The sequence below is a fragment of the Phacochoerus africanus genome, chromosome 3, assembly GCF_016906955.1.
Source record: "Phacochoerus africanus isolate WHEZ1 chromosome 3, ROS_Pafr_v1, whole genome shotgun sequence".
In the NCBI taxonomy this organism is placed as follows: Eukaryota; Metazoa; Chordata; class Mammalia; order Artiodactyla; family Suidae; genus Phacochoerus; species Phacochoerus africanus.
Genome location: NC_062546.1, coordinates 57,924,448 through 57,943,123, shown reverse-complemented (window position 1 = coordinate 57,943,123; position 18,676 = coordinate 57,924,448). Strand labels below are relative to the sequence as shown.

Below are 18,676 nucleotides of genomic sequence, written 5' to 3'. Positions count from 1 at the left end.
CAGTAGTTTAATATCAGTTATTAATATAAATTTGAAAGTAAAGTATTAGCAAATTTAATCTGCTAATATATCAAAAGAATAGCAGACTTTCGTCAGTAGGTTTTATTATAGAAATGTAATCGTGGTTTGTTACCAGAAAATCTTGTCAGCTTATCAACCACATTGCAGGACATATCATATCAAGTCATATCATAGCAGTAGATTACATAAAATTTTAAGTTAATTCTAATGAAAATACACCTAAGAAGGCAGTTATTTAGATATTATAAAGCTTGTTAGCTCTAGTGCCAATTAAGCATCATTGTAAATGAAAACATTCCCTTTGAAATATCTTTATCAAAATTAGGAGTTAACAGGCATTCCCTCTCTACCTCCAACATTAGCATTGTTTGGGAATTACGACAAATTGAAGAAGTGGAATAGATATTTGAAAAGCAGGGAAACAAATTTTATGTTTTTTTCTAATTGAGCCCAGAGATGCTGGAAAATAATTACCTAGATCAATAAAGTAGTTATGAAATAAATGTGCAAACTTTTTTCTATGTTAATAATACTCATTAGAAATGAAAATACTCTTTTCAAAGTAGTATCCAAAGCTATTAGGGCAAAAAATCCTTAGGAATAAATTTAACAAAGAATGCACTAGTTCTTAAAAAACTTTTTTGAAGAACACAGAGTAAGCTTAAGCAAATGTAAAAACATAACCATGTACTTAAATTAGATCCTAAGATCGTATAAAATTATTCAATATCAATTCTCTCAAATTAATATTTTTAATTGATTCCATTTTGAATCCTCATGGATTATTTCTGAAATTGAGGGGAAAAAAAATCTCAGAGCTTATGTGAAAGGGTAGATGTCCAAAAATAGCTAAGAAGCTAAGTAGGACTTGCCTTACCAGATGTTTAAACACACTTTCTTTTCTGTGGCTAAAAGGAAATGCATTGGAGTAGATAATTTACCAGATGTGATGCCCAGAAATAAAACCCAATATGTATGGAGATTCAGTATATTGACCAGGGTTGAATTTTAATTAAGTAGGAAAGGGTGGGGTAGGTATAACCAACTGTCCATGTGGAACAAAATAAAGTTGAATTTCTACCTTTGCTAGATACCAAAGGTATACATAAAAAAATTAATAATGAAATTTGGAAGATTTAGTAGAATATATGTATAACTGATGGATGGGGAAGACTTTTTAAATGAAGTCATATTACACAAAAGGTATATAAACGCAGGCATTTGATTACTTAATGTCTCTTACTCTTCTGTCAATCATGGACATATTATATGTATTAGATGTGATTCTTTTATTTCCTAATATTGAAAAATTGTTAACTTGGAGTCTAGTAGAGAATATGGGTTATATAAGGTCTAGCATGTAGTTTGAATTGGGATGTATTCATTGAGAGGAGTATTAAAGGATAATGAGTGTTAGAATTTCTTATTGTTACCCCATGCCTCCAGTGATAATTGCAAAGATATTTCCAAGGCATTATTACTATTTTGTTTCCTTTTTTACTAGGCCTTCACAGTGTTCTAAATTGAGTTACCTGTACTACTTCACTATGGAAATCATTTTCCCTTTCAGTGTGAGTTAGTTGCAACTGATAACAGTTGTCACTTTTTTTACTCAAGGGTATGAAAGTGCCAGTATGTCTAGCACATGTGAACCTTGCAAAAGTAGGAACAGACATTCAGCCCAGACTGAAGAGCCTGTTCAAGCAAAAGTATTCAGCGGAAAGAATCATGAGCAACTGGAAAAAGTAATAAGATGTAGTAGGTCTACAGAAATATCTTCAGGTATGTTCTTTATTGGTTTGTTTTAATTTAAGGATTTTTTTCATCTTAGATTTGAAAAGCTATATTAAGACAAGCTTCAAAATTGATCTATCACACTTTTCTTTCGTATGCAAGATTTTATGATAGAGATTACAGTACACAGTTATTGAAATTAAGAAATATAAACAAAATTTTTATTGTTATTGTACTATCTTTTGACACATTTTGATAAAATTTTGAACAAAGTTAACATAAATTTGGTACTCCTGATTTGAAATTCTGAAAATATTACCTGAATAATAATTTGATATAAAATCATATTCTCTTTCTTAAAACCTTTGGGCTTTACCATGCTTATAGGAGAAAGTCTGTAAGCCAATAGAGGTTGGCTCTTTCCTGCCTTTCCAGATTCATTTCATACTACCCTGTCTTGAACTTGACTCTTTCAGTGGTACACAATTGCAGTTTTTCCCATAGCCATCATGCTGTTTCTCACTTCAGCAGTTGTCTTTTCTGCCTTAGGGTCTTTTTGCTCTTTGCAAGCCCTTTTCTCTGCTAGACTCTTAAGTGAAATTTTTTTTTTTTTTTGCTTTTCAGGGTCGCACTGGTGGCATATGGAAGTTCCCAGGCTAGGGGTCCAATTGGAGCTACAGCTGCTGGCCTACACCACAGCTACAGCAACATCAGATCCGAGCTGCATCTGTGACCTACACCACAGCGTATGGCAACTCGGGATCCTTAACCCACTGAGCAAAGCCAGGGGTCAAACCCACAACCTCATGGTTCCTAGTCAGATTCATTTCTGCTGTGCCATGACGGGAACACCTCAAGTAAAATCTTAATTCTGTAACTTTGGAATTGCATCCAAATCCAACCTGGAATAGGTTACCCTTCCTCCTTTTTGTTTTTCTGTCATAGCCTGAAAACTCTTTTGTTGCCTGTGTCACATTATATAATATGAACCTGTTTAAGTGCCTCTATCACTTTTTGAGTCCCTGGGCAGTACAGTAGATAATATCTTCATATTTGTATCTTTAATGTTAGCAGGGTACCTGACATATGGTGGGCACTTGATGAGTGTTTATTGAATGAGTGGAGTCATACATATTTGATACCACTTTAGTTTCAATAAGTACTGGCAGTTTCCTTAGTTATAAAAAATAAGTAAATTCAAAGCAATATGGAGAGAGAGACAGTAAATATGGACTCTCAATTTTCAGTTGTCAATAAGACCTTTGGTGAAGATGATAAAAATAGTGGCTAATCATTTGTGTTATGCCTTACTGTTTACAAATTAAACAAATTATTCATCGCACTTGAGTTTCATAATCCTGTGAATTGGTTTTATTTTCATTTTGCAGATGAGGGGGAAGTACCCGTTTTTTTCCCAGTGCTCATAAGGGGCCAGTGATATAAAGTGGTAGTTGTTCTCAAACAAAGTCATGCCCTTAACCCAGTAGTTGTACTTGTAGGCATCTATCCCAAGGAAGACAAAAGTGAAAAGAAGAAATTGGGATTTTGTGTTGACTGAACAGCATGATTCTAACTATTTTAAATAAAAATCTTGGAGTTCCCATCATGGCTCAGTGGTTAACGAATCTGACTAGGAACCATGAGGTTGCAGGTTCCATCCCTGGCCTCACTCAGTGGGTTAAGGATCCAGCATTGCCATGAGCTGTGGTGTAGGTCACAGACGAGGCTCGGATCCCGCGTTGCTGTGGCTCTGGTGTAGGCGGGCAGCTACAGCTCCTATTAGACCCCTAGTCTGGGAACTTCCATATGCCACAGGTGTGGCCCTAGAAAAGAAATAAATAAATTAAATAAATAAGTAAATAAATAAAACCTTACTCTAAAAAAAAAATCTGGCTGAAGAAACTAGAAGAGGAGTTCCTGCTTTTGCACTGTGGGTTAAGAATCCAACTGCAGCAGATCAGGTTGTGGTGGAGGCACAGGTTCGATCCCCCACCTAGCACAGTGGGTTAAAGGATCTAGCATAGGTCACAGCTGTGGCTTGGATTCAGTCCCTGGCCTGGGAATTTCCATACACTGTGAGTGTGGCAATAAAAACAAAAAACAAAAAAACAAAAACCAGAAGAAAATGCATCAAAATGTTCATAGTGGTTTTATCATTTTTAAACACCTCCATCTTTTCTAAAAGTTTTAATGAGTATTTATTATTTCTGTAATCGGAAACATCACATTTATTTGTACTTTGAAATGACTTTCCCCAGATCATACTGCTAGCAAGTGGTACTGAAGTTTCAATCCCAGTCTCCTGTTAAGCCCAGGATGCTTTTGTCAAACATCAGTTCTCTTGTTAGGACACAGAATTTTACCATAGTTTTTATAATTACCATCTTCTTTCACTATCTTTATCAAATAGTGATCACTTCAAATAGTAAAACAGTTGAGGAAGGGCAGCTGAATTGACAGGCTTAATAAATTGTATATCATTTATCTAAATAATTGATACTTGGACATAAGTACTTAAGACCTTCTTACTGTAACTTAGAAAAATATAACTATCAAATTTTGGCAAACTAAAAAAATATTTGATTAATGTAAATATACTTCTTTTTTTTTTTTCTTTCCTTTTTGGGCCACACCTGCGGCGTATGGAAGTTCCCAGGCTAGGGGTTAAATTAGAGCTGTATCTGCTGGCCTACATCACAGCCACAGCAAGGTCGTATACAAGCCACATTCTGCGGCAGTGCTGGATCCTTAACTCACTGAGCAAGGCCAAGGATCAAACCTGCATCCTCATAGATACTAGTTGGGTTCTTAACCCACTGAGCCACATTGGGAACTCCAAATATACCTCTTTTCTAAAAAGACTTAGTTTTAACCTTTACCCTAAATACCCTAAATATATATATTCTTCGTGCATGTAATAGTAGTTTTTGTTCCATGATCATTAGATTGTAGCATATATGGCTGCTGGTATTGACCTATACAGTCCTCTTCTCCCTTGGGAGTTGTGGAAGCTTCCCCTCATGTATTAGTTTCTAAGAGTGAATGGTAGAAGTTTATTACAATAGTTAGCACCAGCCACATCAATTCAAGTTTATGGAAAACCTTTTGATATTTTCCCTGAACAGACTGTTTTTGAATAGAGCATAAACCATACTTTGTGATAACATTTCAATTCAGGGAAACAATTTTTTAAAAATTTGCTTATTTCTTTTCTCCATTCACTTATTCATATTTTAGACCCTGTCTTTACTATTCATACACATTTTATGTTCATCCTTATGTCTGCCCTTTCCTACAGCACATGCTAGGAGAATACTACAGCAGTCTAACAGAAATGCATGCAATGAAGCGCCAGGTAACAATCTGCTTAGTTTTGGTGTCCACTTTTTTGTTGAAATTTTCCATTGGTCCTAAACGTCCTTAGTTTTATTGTTCTGATTTTTTTTTTTTTTTTTAGATTTAGTTTAGTGTGTATGTTATTTGCTCATTTGCTGGTAAAAGTGAAAGAGAATTCATACTCATTAAATTCTGAAGCTTTTCATTTATAATTCTTTAGTTGGTTGGTAAAATTGGCTACTTTTCTTGTTTTTATTTTCTGTTAATATATGTAATATAACCAACACATTCATGTAGGGGGGAAAAACCTTTTTATAATTTAGTATTTTATTTGAAGTTATTTATTTTGTTCCTTAAATGCTTACAAACAAATATTTTTTGGAAACAAAATAGTTATTTTTATTCCTAGCTCTGATTTACAGTGTTAAGCATTATGTATGACTTTTGTTGTAGCTGCTAATTTTTCCTTACTAGTCAACATGTATAAAAAATAAACCATTGAATAAAAATAACTATGACATGCAAAGACCATGATAAATAAAGATCATAGAAAATTGCAGAATGCTATTTTTGTCTTTAAATTATAAATTTTCATTAGATATGTTTCTGTATGATTTAGAATTGGAAATATTCTTTAATACCCCCTGACATGAAAAGGAAGAGCCTGTTACAAACCTTTTGGGGAATTTAAAGAAAAAAACAAAAAACAAGACAAAGCTAAATATATCAATGACATGTCCTAAAGAACTCTGAAAGTAGGATAAAAAGATGGAATCAGAGAATTGGACTGAGTACAAAGACTTTTCTAGCCTAAACTAATGTGTTTTAGTCCAAGAGGAGAGACTGGCAAAAACTTCTACTTCTGTGTTATAGATGGGGGAATAAAGCATGTGTTTGGCATAATTTTTATTTGGGAATAATTTAATCTTCACTCATATAATTTAGATTGATAACTTTATCACATACAGAAGTATGGAAGATATCATGCTTTATTCTTTGAAATAAAAAATTATCTAAAATTGACCACACTACATACAATATAATGTATAAATTGGGAAAATTTGTGTGTTACCACATTTTTCTTACCTGGATTTTTCCAGTAAGTAGAGATGTTCTATAGAGATAGTTTTGGTTCCTGCTCATAATGAATATTTTTATAGTACCATATCACATTTGAAATTTTAAAACTATTAAGAATTTTAGTGTATAACCTCTTTTATACTCATAAATGAGGCAAGATAGGGAAGTTACGCATTTCTTATCCTAATTATTTTATATGTATGGAAATTGAGACCTGAGGATGTTAATTTACTTAGTAAATTAATGGAAGGTTTTTTTCATTAGACCACATTTGCTTTTCATTTTTAAAATTTCTATCTTGCAAAAAGTGAATTAAATTTTAATGGTCTTTGCATATATATTTGAAAGCATAATATTTTAAAATACTCAACATTTCAAATTTCCTTTCTTAGAAATTATCACTATTTTTGTGGAGCTTGAATATTTTTGAATATTTACTGACTTCTGCTTCTGCTATTGCTTTAGAAAGTTTATAGACTTTAATAACTAGAAGAACACTTGGAGTTTTTTTTTTTTTCCATAGAGAACTCAAAATGGGAATAGTTCATAATTTGTGCTAAGATATGATTGTGTATCTTTAAGGATGTTAATTCTGTGTTACCAACAAATACATGCAGCAGAATTGTTGCTAAATAATAGTGATGGCTAGATTCTGTGAAGCTGAAAACTTCATTTGGGTCATTGCTGCTCCAACTTATACTGAATGCATCAGTGAAATACTATAGTAAAATTATGTTACAATTACAAATTCAGTTTTTCATCAGTAGGCACAATAGTGGAAATATGAGATTTAGTAGACCTAACTAGATAGACCTTAAAGTAGGAGCAGTGTTGTTCTTAGCATTGACAAAATAAACAAATTTCCTTTTGTGTAAAAAAGTTCATATTACCAAAAAAAATTATTGGAATTTTCTAACTTCGTTCAAGTGCTGGAAGGTTACCACTGATTGTTCCTGTGAAATGTATAAAATTTTCCAGATATTTATTATTGAGAAATAAGTTTAAGTAGTAGTAGGTAGTTATTTCTCTCATAAATAGCACGTATCTTGATATTTCAAAGATTATTTTTACCTTGGTAATTTTAAGATTCTTTTTTTAAAAGTCTGGAAATAGAGTTATATGTGTTCTGATTTTTAAGTAATTAAAAGTTGGGAGTCATGATACAAGTTAATAAAATAGGAACATATTTTATCAATATTAACTTCCTGATCTTTTCTGTCTTCCAGAAACGGGGAGTGATTTTTCCATGTTTGAAGCTTTGAGGGATACTATTTATTCTGAAGTAGCTACATTGATTTCTCAAAATGAATCTCGTCCACATTTTCTTATTGAACTCTTCCATGAGCTTCAGCTACTTAATACAGACTACTTGAGACAGAGGGCTTTATATGCATTGCAGGTATCTGGTACTTAACTTTCTTTTTCCTACTTTGGTGTTGCCATTCTTCAATTATATCTGCTTGCTTTCTTAGACTGAACTGTGTTCTTGTTCTATAAGTATTTTGATCTGTTTTTTATGTGTTGCCTTGCCTTTTTTGTTCTTTTTTCTTTTTATGGCCACACCTGTGGCATATGGAAGTTCCCAGGCTAGGAGTCAAATCACAGTTGCAGCTGCTGGCATACACCATAGCCACACAGCAAGGTGGGACCTGAGCCACGTCTGAACCTATGCCACAGCTTGTAACAATGCTGGATCTTTAACCCACTGAGCAAGGCCAGGGATTGAACCCAAATCCTCATGGATACTAGTTGGATTCTTAACCTGCTGAGCCACAACAGGAACTCCTCCATGCCATTTTATTTAAGTCTTCTTATGTAACTCAAGTAGCTTTAGATTTAGTAATTTTCTGAGCAATTTTTCAGTGTTTTAAATGTTATTTCTTTGTCACAGTTAACCTGTGGGGTAAGGAGTATTGCATTTATTCTTCACTTCTACTTTTAATTTGTGATTAAACATAAATGTTTTTCATAAGTAACTATCTTATTTCCTTATTTAGGACATTGTATCCAGACATATTTCTGAGAACAATGAAAAAGAAGGGGAAAATGTGAAGTCGGTGAATTCTGGTACTTGGATAGCATCAAACTCAGAACTTACTCCCAGTGAAAGCCTTGCTACTACTGATGATGTAAGCTGATAATGATTATTAAAATGTAGATGTAATTTCAATATTCATCAAACAAAAGTTAAATAGGTTGTCATAAATTGTGAGTATACATAATATGTTGATTTTTAGCTTTTTTAAAAAGCTGAGTATAGCGTATTACTGTACTTTGAGGTGAGGTATAAAGTCCAGTCGAAGTTGACAACAGCCAAACACCAAAAATTATATATAAATGGTAAGCTGCAAGGTCTAAAATAGCTTTATTTTTATTTCCTTTGCCCAACATGGGAGTTGACTCATAACAGACATTCAGTAAAATGTGTTGTGTTTAATCAAGACATTGAATAAACCATATAGAATTAGATCACAGAACCATTGAGTAAGTAAGTACAAGCTAAATTATAGATAAACTGTGTCTTTGGGTTAGAAGGTAAGCCTAGACAATGGAAACCCTGGGAGAAGATGTAATATAATGTATTGAAATTGATGAAGAAAATTTTGAGTAAAGTAAAAAGGGTTTGGAAATGAAAAAGGGTCTGGTGAGGAAACTACCATAAATATGTACTCCAAAAAACACCTGCCCCATACCTGGGGGATTGAATGACTGTATGGCAAACTACTAGGGTACTGAGGAGATAATATGCTAGGTATTTGGAAACCACCTATTTAAAGGCTCAGACCCTGATTCTGTTGTAAAGGATTATACGTGGTCCTGGAATAGCAAGTACATTCTATTTATGCCAACTTCAGCACCTGGATATTCATGGATGAGAGTGCCATAGTTGATTAGCAAATAATCTGCTATAGATACAGAGTTGGAAGCATATTACTGTGTTTCTTCCTGTTGTCAATGTAACATTATAAGTTTTTTCCTAAAAAGATAGTGTTTTCTCACAAGAGCATCTTCTCTTCCATAATAATTTCTTTGCAACTATTGAGGACTTTTTTTCTGAATTTTTGCTCCTTAACTTTACTCACATTTAAAACAATACTTCCCCAAGTCATCTTTTTTGCTGAAAGCCTTTCTTCACCAGACTCCGACTCCTATATTACTATGAACATAAACCTGTGTGCAAAATATAAATATTATAAATATAATATTATATTTATAAATAATAATATTATATATAAATATTATAAATAATAGCAAATATAAATTAATTTATATTTATACTAATTGCTACCTGTGATTGTTATTTTAACTAATTGGAAATTGTGCTCTTTTTTTTTGTGAGAAATGAAAAGTGGTCCAGCTATATACATAAAAAAATAAGAGATTCTGGGTTATATTAAAGTTGATTGGGCATTGAAATAACTTACTGAGAGAGTGTGAAGAGTGCGTGTTCTTAGAAATCTTTTTTTTTGTAATTTTATATCCTAAACTCCAGTGTCTTTCTTTTTATCCAAACTTCATATAGGCAGTATTACTCCCTATTATTTTAAAGGATTTGAGCCCATTGGTTTGCACCATCAACATAAATTTTGAATATTGAACTATATAGTTTATGATAAATTGACAGGGTTTTAAAGTTCAATAGAATTTAAAGATTCAGTAACACTTAATGGGTAGGTGTCCTGGCTTGGGCTCGTACAATAAAATACTGTAGGCTGAGTGGATTAAACACATTTATTTCTCAATGGCTCTGGAGGTTGGGAAGTCCCAGATCATGGTGCCAGCAGATTTGGTTCTTGATGAGGGCCTACTTCCTGGCTTGCAGATGGCCATCTACCCCCTGTATTCTCACATTGTGGTGAGAAGAAGCTTTGATGCCTCTGCCTTCTCTTATAAGGGGCATCATGGGGACTTCATTCTCATGACCTCATCTAAATCTGATTACTTCCCAAAGGCACTACTGCCTAGTATTATCACATTGGGAGTTAAAGCTTCAACATAGAAGTTTGGAGGGGACCCAAATATTCAGACCATTACCGTGGCGACTTGGCATAAATAACTATATTTAGTATTACTTTTAAATGACCAAATCAGTTCTTTAATTTTTCGCACAAAACTGTTGACCTCTTCTAACTAATATCATTTAATCAACAACAGCAGTAGCACAACATCCAGTGTTCATATCCACAGATCCAGAGCAGTGCTGTCCAGTAGAACTTTCTACAGCAATGGAAATATTTTATATCCACATCATCTAATATAGTACCCATTAGCCACATGTGGCTATTGAGCACTTGAAATATGGCTAGTGGGACCAAGGAACTAAATTTTAAATTTTACTTAATTTAAATAGCTGCATGGCTAGTGGTTTCTGTATTGGATGGATACAGGGTCTCATTCTCCCATATTCCTAGGCCCAGGTCCTTTGAGTTCCATTTATGGAGTTTTTACACACACCTTCCAGAGCATAAAAGAGAGAATTGAAGTAGGCATCTGGGTATTATATGTCAAAGAGGACATGGAATTGAGGGTTAGGAAGAGGGAGAAACAATTTGCACCTTCTACTCCAGATGCTATAAAATGGAAAAGGCACATCTACCTTCAGGTAAAACTTGAAGAGACAACAAAGTGGTTCCATTTCTTAAAACATGTTGCCTTTCTTTAATGCCTGAATTTTCTTTAATCAGGGGCAAACCTTTCATTTCATAATTTAAAAGATCAATAGCTAGGAGAAAACAATTGTGAAATGAGTTACAGTCAAAATATAATCGAGACTCCCTTCTTATCACACTACACACAACAATTAATTTGAAACTACTTACAGTCCTGAAAAAATTAAAACTATGAAACTTCTAAAAGAAAATGAAGTCTTCAGGATTTTTGACATAAGCAAAGATTTCATAGGATACAGTGTTAAATATGAAAGAAAAAAGTGATGAATCAGACTTCATAAAAATAAAATCATTCTGCTTTTCAAAAAATGCTATTAGGAAAAAAATAGTCATAGTACATATATCTGGTAAATGACTATATAAAAGACAAATCCTGACTAAAGAACTTTTACCACTCAATTTAAGACAAACAACTAAAAAAAAAAAAATGGGCCAGAGATTTGAACATGTGCTTCACACACAAAAGAAGATATATAAATGGTCAGTGTGCAGTTGGAAGCTACATGAGGTACTACCTTACACTGACTAGAAAGGCTGACATTTAAAAAATTAACAGAAGTATTGGTGTGAATTTGGAGCAATTGGAATTCTCACACTGCTTGTAGGATTGTTAAAATTGTACAACCACTTTGGAAAGCAGTTTGGCAGTTTCTTATAAGTTAAACATAAACTTGGCATGTGACCTAGCAATTTCTCTTCTAGGTATTCATCCAAGAGAAATGAAAACATATCCACAAATACTTGTACACTAATGTTCATAGCATCTTTAGTCATGATAGCCTCAAACTGGAACATCAACAGATAAATGGATAAGCAATCGGTGGTATATCCATAAATGGAATACTATTCAGCCATTAAAAATAATGAACTTCTGAAACACACAACAACATGGATTAATTTCAGAAACATACTGAGTGAAAGAAGCCAGACACCGAAGAGTGTATACTGAATGGTTCCATTTGTATAAAGTTCTATAAGGAGTAAAGTTAATCTGTGGTGATAGAAATCATCTGAGTGGGGTGTAGTGGAGATTGATTGTAGAGCATACAAAGAACTCTGACCTGATAGAAATGGTCTTTATCCTTAGGAAAGGTCATTGCATCAGTGCATATATTTTTTGAAACTCATCAAAATGTACATTTAATGGGTGCATTGTATGTAAATTATATTTCAATAAAGTTGATTTTAAAAAATATGAATGATGCTGTCATGTTTTTCTTCAAATATGAGACAACCAGATATCATAGTAAGGTAGATTTTGGAGATAGGAGAATTTACCTGAGGGTGTCAGAATAATATTAACTTTTCCAAGTTAGAATTTAATTAGTAGCTGGCTCACTATTTTCATCTCCATAAAGACAAGTGTTCTTCAAAGTTACTTAGTATTTTAATATTCTCCGCGACTCTGTACTCACCCTTTTAAACTTTTGTTATATCACAATTTTAAGTTTTTGCAAATACATAGTTTCTATGTTAAATTTTTAATATTAATACAATTTTTAAAGACATATTAGTGATTTTTATTTGTTTTTTTAAACTATAACTTAGGAAACTTTTGAGAAGAACTTTGAGAGAGAAACACATAAAACAAGTGAGCAAAATGATGCTGATAATGCTAGTGTCATGTCTGTATCTTCAAATTTTGAGCCTTTTGCAACAGATGATCTAGGTAAGCAGAATTTTTTCTAATCTTAAAACACAACTTTAATATGGTTTTTCAGTTGCATTGATAAGGAAACAAAAGTCTAGAAAGGCAAGATATGGTAGAAAGAACGTGTACTTAAAAGTCTATCCATCCATCAGTCTGAATTCAGTAATATAGTCGTTGACTTTGGGCAGATCATCTAACCTTTCTGACTCTCTGTGTATCCAGGAAATGGGGTCTTACTTACATGCTCTGTTCTTATGAAAAATACATAGAACTCTTTAGCATGCATAATAAATGTTCAGAGAATGTTAATTTCCTTCCCCTTAAAGGAGGGTTCATCTTTTAAGATCTTCTAGTTAATCAGCAGGAATAGCAGTGCCTCATCAAATCACATTTTCAGTATCAGTGTTGATCATAATTTGAGGTAAGAACTTAACTTTCTTAGCATACATAATCCATAGTGAGAAACCCAGGTAACTAAGGCATGGTACATTGCATTTTTAACATCAATAGTATGTTGGGGGAGTTGCATAGGTCAGAGAGGAAAAAAAAACTTAAGTCCTAAATTTGGAAAGGAACTTAGAGAAAAGAATGATATTGAGGTACCTGATTCTAAACTGTAGCATATCAAAATATATCTAAATATTCAATCATTCAGATTCTAGGGCACTTAGTTGATAAAATAATCTCATGTTCTATAATTCTAGTATCTTTATTTGATGAGAACAAGATTTACATAATTTCAAAGGGATTTTGCACTATAAAGGGCTAAGCCTTGCTGTCATTAGGTCTCTACCTTTTAATAAGCCTAAGTCTTCCTTTTGCCCTATACCAATTATTACTAGGAGTATAAGCCCTCCTCCCTCTGAGTAAATAACTGTCAAGTCTGTACTGAGCTCATCCCATTATAGAGAAAAATCCCACTGTGGCCAACCCTGTCTCCCTTTATTGTCCCAACTTCCTGAATTGTCAAGCAATTTTGAATTCTTATTGTTTAGTTTCTTTAGTTGATTGTTTATTCACAATCTTTCACACTAGTTTTGTCTGAAGTGGACAAAAAATTGGGAAATCTCCTTCTTAGGTCTTTTCCCTACCTTAATTGCTTTTATTAGGTTGGATCATTTGCATCAGAATTTGCATGACATTTTGAAATTAATTTTTGTTGTACTATTTATGCATTTTTTGTCTTTTTTTTTTTTAGGCCTGCACTGGTGGCACATGGAAGTTGCCAAGCTGGGGGTTGAATTGGAGCTGTAGCTGCCAGCCTACATCACAACTACAGCAACTCGGGATCCGAGCCGCGTCTGCGACCTACACCACACTTCCCAGCAATGTCCTTAACCCACAGAGCCAGGCCAGGGATCTCATGGATACTAGTTGGGTTCACTACCACTGCGTCACCATGAGAACTCCTGTTGTACTGTTTATGTGAACAGCATATAGATTTCAGAGACCTGGGTTCCAATCCCTGATTCTGTACTTAACTGCTGTGAAACCTTGGGCAGTTACTTAAGTTCTCTGAAAATGAGGGTACTATCATCTACTTTATAGGGTTATTTTAAGGATTAAATAGATGTAATAATGTATTTCAGGTACCAAAATGGTACAGTATCTGGAACTTAAGTTAGTTTTTCTTTCCTAAGTTCAGACGTTTTTATTAATTTTATGGAAAAAATAAGTTTTATTTACATGAAAAAGTTTGCTTCTATATCTTCTAGAAATATTTCTGTTCATATGCAGGTAACACAGTGATTCACTTGGATCAAGCACTAGCCAGAATGAGAGAATATGAGCGTATGAAGACTGAGGCTGAAAGTAACACAAATGTCAGATGTACCTGCAGGATTATTGAGGATGAAGATAGTGCTGCTGCCACGACTACAGTTAATAGTTTAGAAGGTGTGATCTGGATTGATTAAAAGTAAAAATCATAGTTCCATATGTAAAAAATTAGAGCCCCACTTGATGTACAGTGGTGTTTTTTGACCCCTTTTCTTCTAATTAGTAGGGGTACTAGAACTACATAGATGTTCTTTTGTGGTAATTTAGCTTAAATCTTCAAAATTTAATGTTCTTTAGAATTTTGCATAAAAGCATACATATGATGTCATAGATATTTATTTTGCTAATATAGCATTTTCTTTTTTTTTTCTAGTAGAAACTCCTGATATTGAAAATCATAGTTCACAACAACCTGTAAGTGAAGTTTCTACCATCCCATGTCCTAGAATTGACACTCAGCAATTGGACCGGCAAATTAAAGCAATTATGAAAGAAGTTATTCCTTTTTTGAAGGTAAGCAGTGATTTTTAAAAATAAGTGTTCTGTGTTTTCTTTAATTTATACAAAAGATTCCATTGTAATAAACTCAGAAAATACAGGTATTAAAATAAAACTAAAAATCAGGCATAATTTTGTCATCCAGAGATAACTCCTAATAAGGTTTTATGAATCTTTTTGTAATATTTTGTTCATATATATGTACATTCTCCTTTTTTCATATATTAATACCATAAACATCTTTCTGGATCACTGTTTTTCTACTGCATATTTTTTTAATGGTTACACATTACGGATTCATTATTCATTCAAAAATGGAATACATACTTTATGCCAGGTTTCATGGACATGGTAGTGAACAAGGCAAGGCCTTGCCTCTTGTGGGGCTTACATGGTAGGATGAGAATACGAATAAAAAAATAAAAAATATAAAACATACTAGGTAAATGTATGTCAAGTAATGTTACATGCCATGCAGAGAATTAAAATATGGTCATGTGATAATGTCTGTTTTCAATTGGATGGTGAGGAAAGGCTTCTTGAAGAGGGAACATTTAAGCAGAGGTGTGAAAAAAAAGCCAGCCTTAAGTCAAGATTGTTCCAGACAGAGTGAAAGTCTAGCTTGGAATGTTGAAGGAACTAGAGGAAGGATCTTAGTGGTTGTAGGAAATTCGTGATATGACATTGGAGAAAGAGGAAGGGCCAGTATGTAGAACATTATAGGCATGATGAGTTTGGATTTGTTTAAAGTTTGAGGGGAACCCTTCTACATGTTGGTGTGATTGTAAATTGGTAAAACCACTATGGAAAATAGTTTGGAGTTTCCTCAGAAAACTAGAAATAGAATTACCATATGATCCAGCAACCCTACTTCTGAGCCTATATCCAGACAAAACTATAATTTAAAAAGATACATGCACCCTTGTGTTCATAGCAGCACTATTCACAATAGCCAAATCATGGAAACAACCTAAATCAATAGATGTAGGTCACAGATATTGTGTGTGTATATATGTGTATATATATATATATATATACCACATCTTCTTTATCCATTCTCTCTCTATATATATGTAATGGAATGCTTTTCAGCCATAAACAGAACAAAATAATGTCATTTGTGGCAACATGGATATGCAACTAGAGATTCTCATACTAAGTGAAGTTAACTCATAAAAAATAAAGACGAATATCAGTCACTTATATGCGGAATCTGAAATATGGCACAAATGAACCCATCTATAAAACAAACAGATTCATAGACCTAGAGAACCAACTGTGGTTGCCAGGGGGAGGGAGTGGGGTTGGTAGATGCAAACTATTACACTTAGAATGGATAAACAACAAGATCCTACTGTATAGCACAGGGAACTATATCTAATCTCCTGAGATAGATCATGATGGAAAAGAATATTAAAGAAAAATGTGTGTGTGTATGTACACCTCATGTAGTTGAGTCACTTTGCTCTACAATAGAAATTGGAAGAACAACATTGTAAGTCAGCTGTAATTTTAAAGAAAATAAATGTGTTTTCTACTTGAGGAATACTTTGTATAATCTTAATTTGGCTATATTAGGTAAAAATGAGAGTAATTTTAGAGGAAAAATAATGTTTCAGTAAATAATAAATTCTTTAAAAAATTAGAAATGAAAAGCCAGTCTTTTCGTGAAGTGGAAACTACAAAATATGTTGTCATTGGGCTCTTTTTACAACCCACTTGTAGTTGCCAGTGTGTAAGACACAACAGAAAGTTGTTTCCATATACATATTTCTTCCCTCAGTGGAAATAACTGCTTTCTTTGGAATATTTTCAGAGAAGAGAGATATTTGAAAAGGCAATTAGAGAAGCTGCTTTCTCTGAAGAGATTTTATAGCTAAGAGGAGAGAGAGGATCATTTGTCTATTCCCAAATTATTCTGTGTAAAACTGAAAAACTTAAACTTTTTCTGGGAAACTGCAGCAGCTCCTAAGTGGTCTTTTCTATCTCTGCTTCCTTCTTTTGATCTTTTATTTCTCTTGTTGGCATTGCTGCTACTTGCTAATACTTCTGTCTAGAATGCTCTTCTTTCATGCTCCTGCATGGTTTTTTCCTATGAACCTTTTTTTTTTTTTTCTTTTTAGGGCCACACCCACAGCATATGGAGTTCCCAGGCTAGGGGTCTAATAGGAGCTACAGCTGCCGGCCTACACCACAGCCACAGCAATGCAGGATCCGAGCCACGTCTGTGACCTATACCACAGCTCACAGCAGTGCTGGATCCTTAACCCACTGAGTGAGGCCAGGGATCGAACCTGCAACCTCATGGTTCCTAGTCAGATTTGTTCCACTATGATGGGAACTCCTTTCTGTGAGCCTTTTAAGTCTTTAGTCAGATGTTACTTATTTGCTGAGTAGATCTCCCCCTTAACTCCTTAGTTGCTTTTCTTTATCTTCATAGTGCTTATCATCACCTTATAACCTGTTTAATGTTTGCTTATTTATTTTGTCTGTCTGCCCTGTTACGTGTAAGCTCCACAAAGTAATGGAAGAATTACATCAAAGATGTTAATCTTTTTTGGTCACTCTTACCAGTGCTGAGAATAGTACATTCATACATTAAGCACTCAGTAAATACTTAGAAAATGAGTTCGTAAGTGAATGGATCCACCAGACCTCCGCTATGGTTTTCAGATGAGTCAGTATAGTTTGAAGTATAGTTTGAAAACAGTTGGCCTGTGGGATGCAAATCGGATTCAACATCGCTCATAAAACTTTTGCAGCCTAGTCTCAGCCTCTTAACTAGTCCTTCCCACATACCTTGTATCAACTTGACATTTGCAGGCAATTTCTCCTCTTCACTGCTTCTGGGATACCTGATATATGTCTATTATAGCACTTATGACAAAGTATCAATTTTTTGCATGTATCTCCTTACTAGAATGAAATCTTTCTCACTTTCTTAGTACTTTCACTGAAGAAAGACTTCAGAGACTGGATAAAGGGAATTTGAGGATATAATACAATTGTACAGTTTCATAAATTATTCTAGGGGTTTATCTCCTGTTATTTATAAAATGTATTCACTCAAATATTTATCTTCCTATAAATATAATAATATGCATGTATTCTTACAGCTAAACAGGTAAATATTTACTTGAGAGTTTGAAACTGTTCTCTCAAGTGAATTGACTTAAACTATTTAGGTTATTGCTTGCTTCCATCTTGGGCATAAACAGCAAAGTGTTGCCTTTTTTCTTTTACATTTTTGTTTTATTATAATGCAATAAATACTTCAAAACATGTCTTTTTTTTGCCCCCCCCCCCCCCCCCAGTTTTATGACTGCACCTGCGGCATATGGAAGTTCCTAGGCTGGGGATCTAATTGGAGCTGCAGCTGCTGGCCTGTACCACAGCCACAGCAACATAGGATCCAAGCCACATTTGTGACCTATGCTGCAGCTTGAGGCAACGCCAGATCTTTAACCCACTGAGTCACAACAGGAACTCCAAAACATGTCTTTTTGGTTAAATTAGGTATATTGGTGGAGATATTTATTTGATATGTACAATTATTTTCCAAATGTTAAAAAAATCTCAGTGATTTCACTTTATGTGTAGAAAGTGCAACCATCTCAGGAAATTCTGTTGCATTTACAATTTTGTGTCTTGATTAAAGTAATATCGTTTCATAAGGATTCTCTTACTAAATTTAGCATTTCAGACCATTTCTGAAGAAGCCAATAATAACTATTTTATTATGTCTCATTTCACTTCAAATCTTGACTTTTGGGGTTGGATTATAGAACTTATGTGTTAATATCCACATTATACCCAGTCACCTAAGCTAGACTGGTAACTTTCTCTTATCTTCTATCACCAGTGTGTCAAAAATTGATTTTTTTCCCCTAAGAGCAGTTAGTTTTAC

At 33.8% G+C, this 18,676-nt stretch overlaps 1 protein-coding gene across 33 annotated transcripts in view; it reads left to right on the top strand.

Annotated features, from left to right (window-relative positions):
* The window catches only part of PCM1 (pericentriolar material 1), a 106,701-nt gene that overhangs the window by 58,792 nt on the left and 29,233 nt on the right, over positions 1-18,676 (top strand). For 8 of the 33 annotated variants that reach the window (XM_047771841.1, XM_047771843.1, XM_047771842.1 and 5 more), the window contains 6 exons: positions 1,639-1,803; positions 7,398-7,570; positions 8,169-8,300; positions 12,390-12,510; positions 14,230-14,388; positions 14,648-14,784. In XM_047771841.1, coding sequence (XP_047627797.1) covers positions 1,639-1,803; positions 7,398-7,570; positions 8,169-8,300; positions 12,390-12,510; positions 14,230-14,388; positions 14,648-14,784 — 887 coding nt within the window. Of the gene's footprint in view, positions 1-1,638; positions 1,804-5,053; positions 5,111-7,397; positions 7,571-8,168; positions 8,301-11,543; positions 12,041-12,389; positions 12,511-14,229; positions 14,389-14,644; positions 14,785-18,676 lie in introns of those variants that run through there. The other 25 variants (XM_047771849.1, XM_047771851.1, XM_047771850.1 and 22 more) reach the window with 7 other exon arrangements.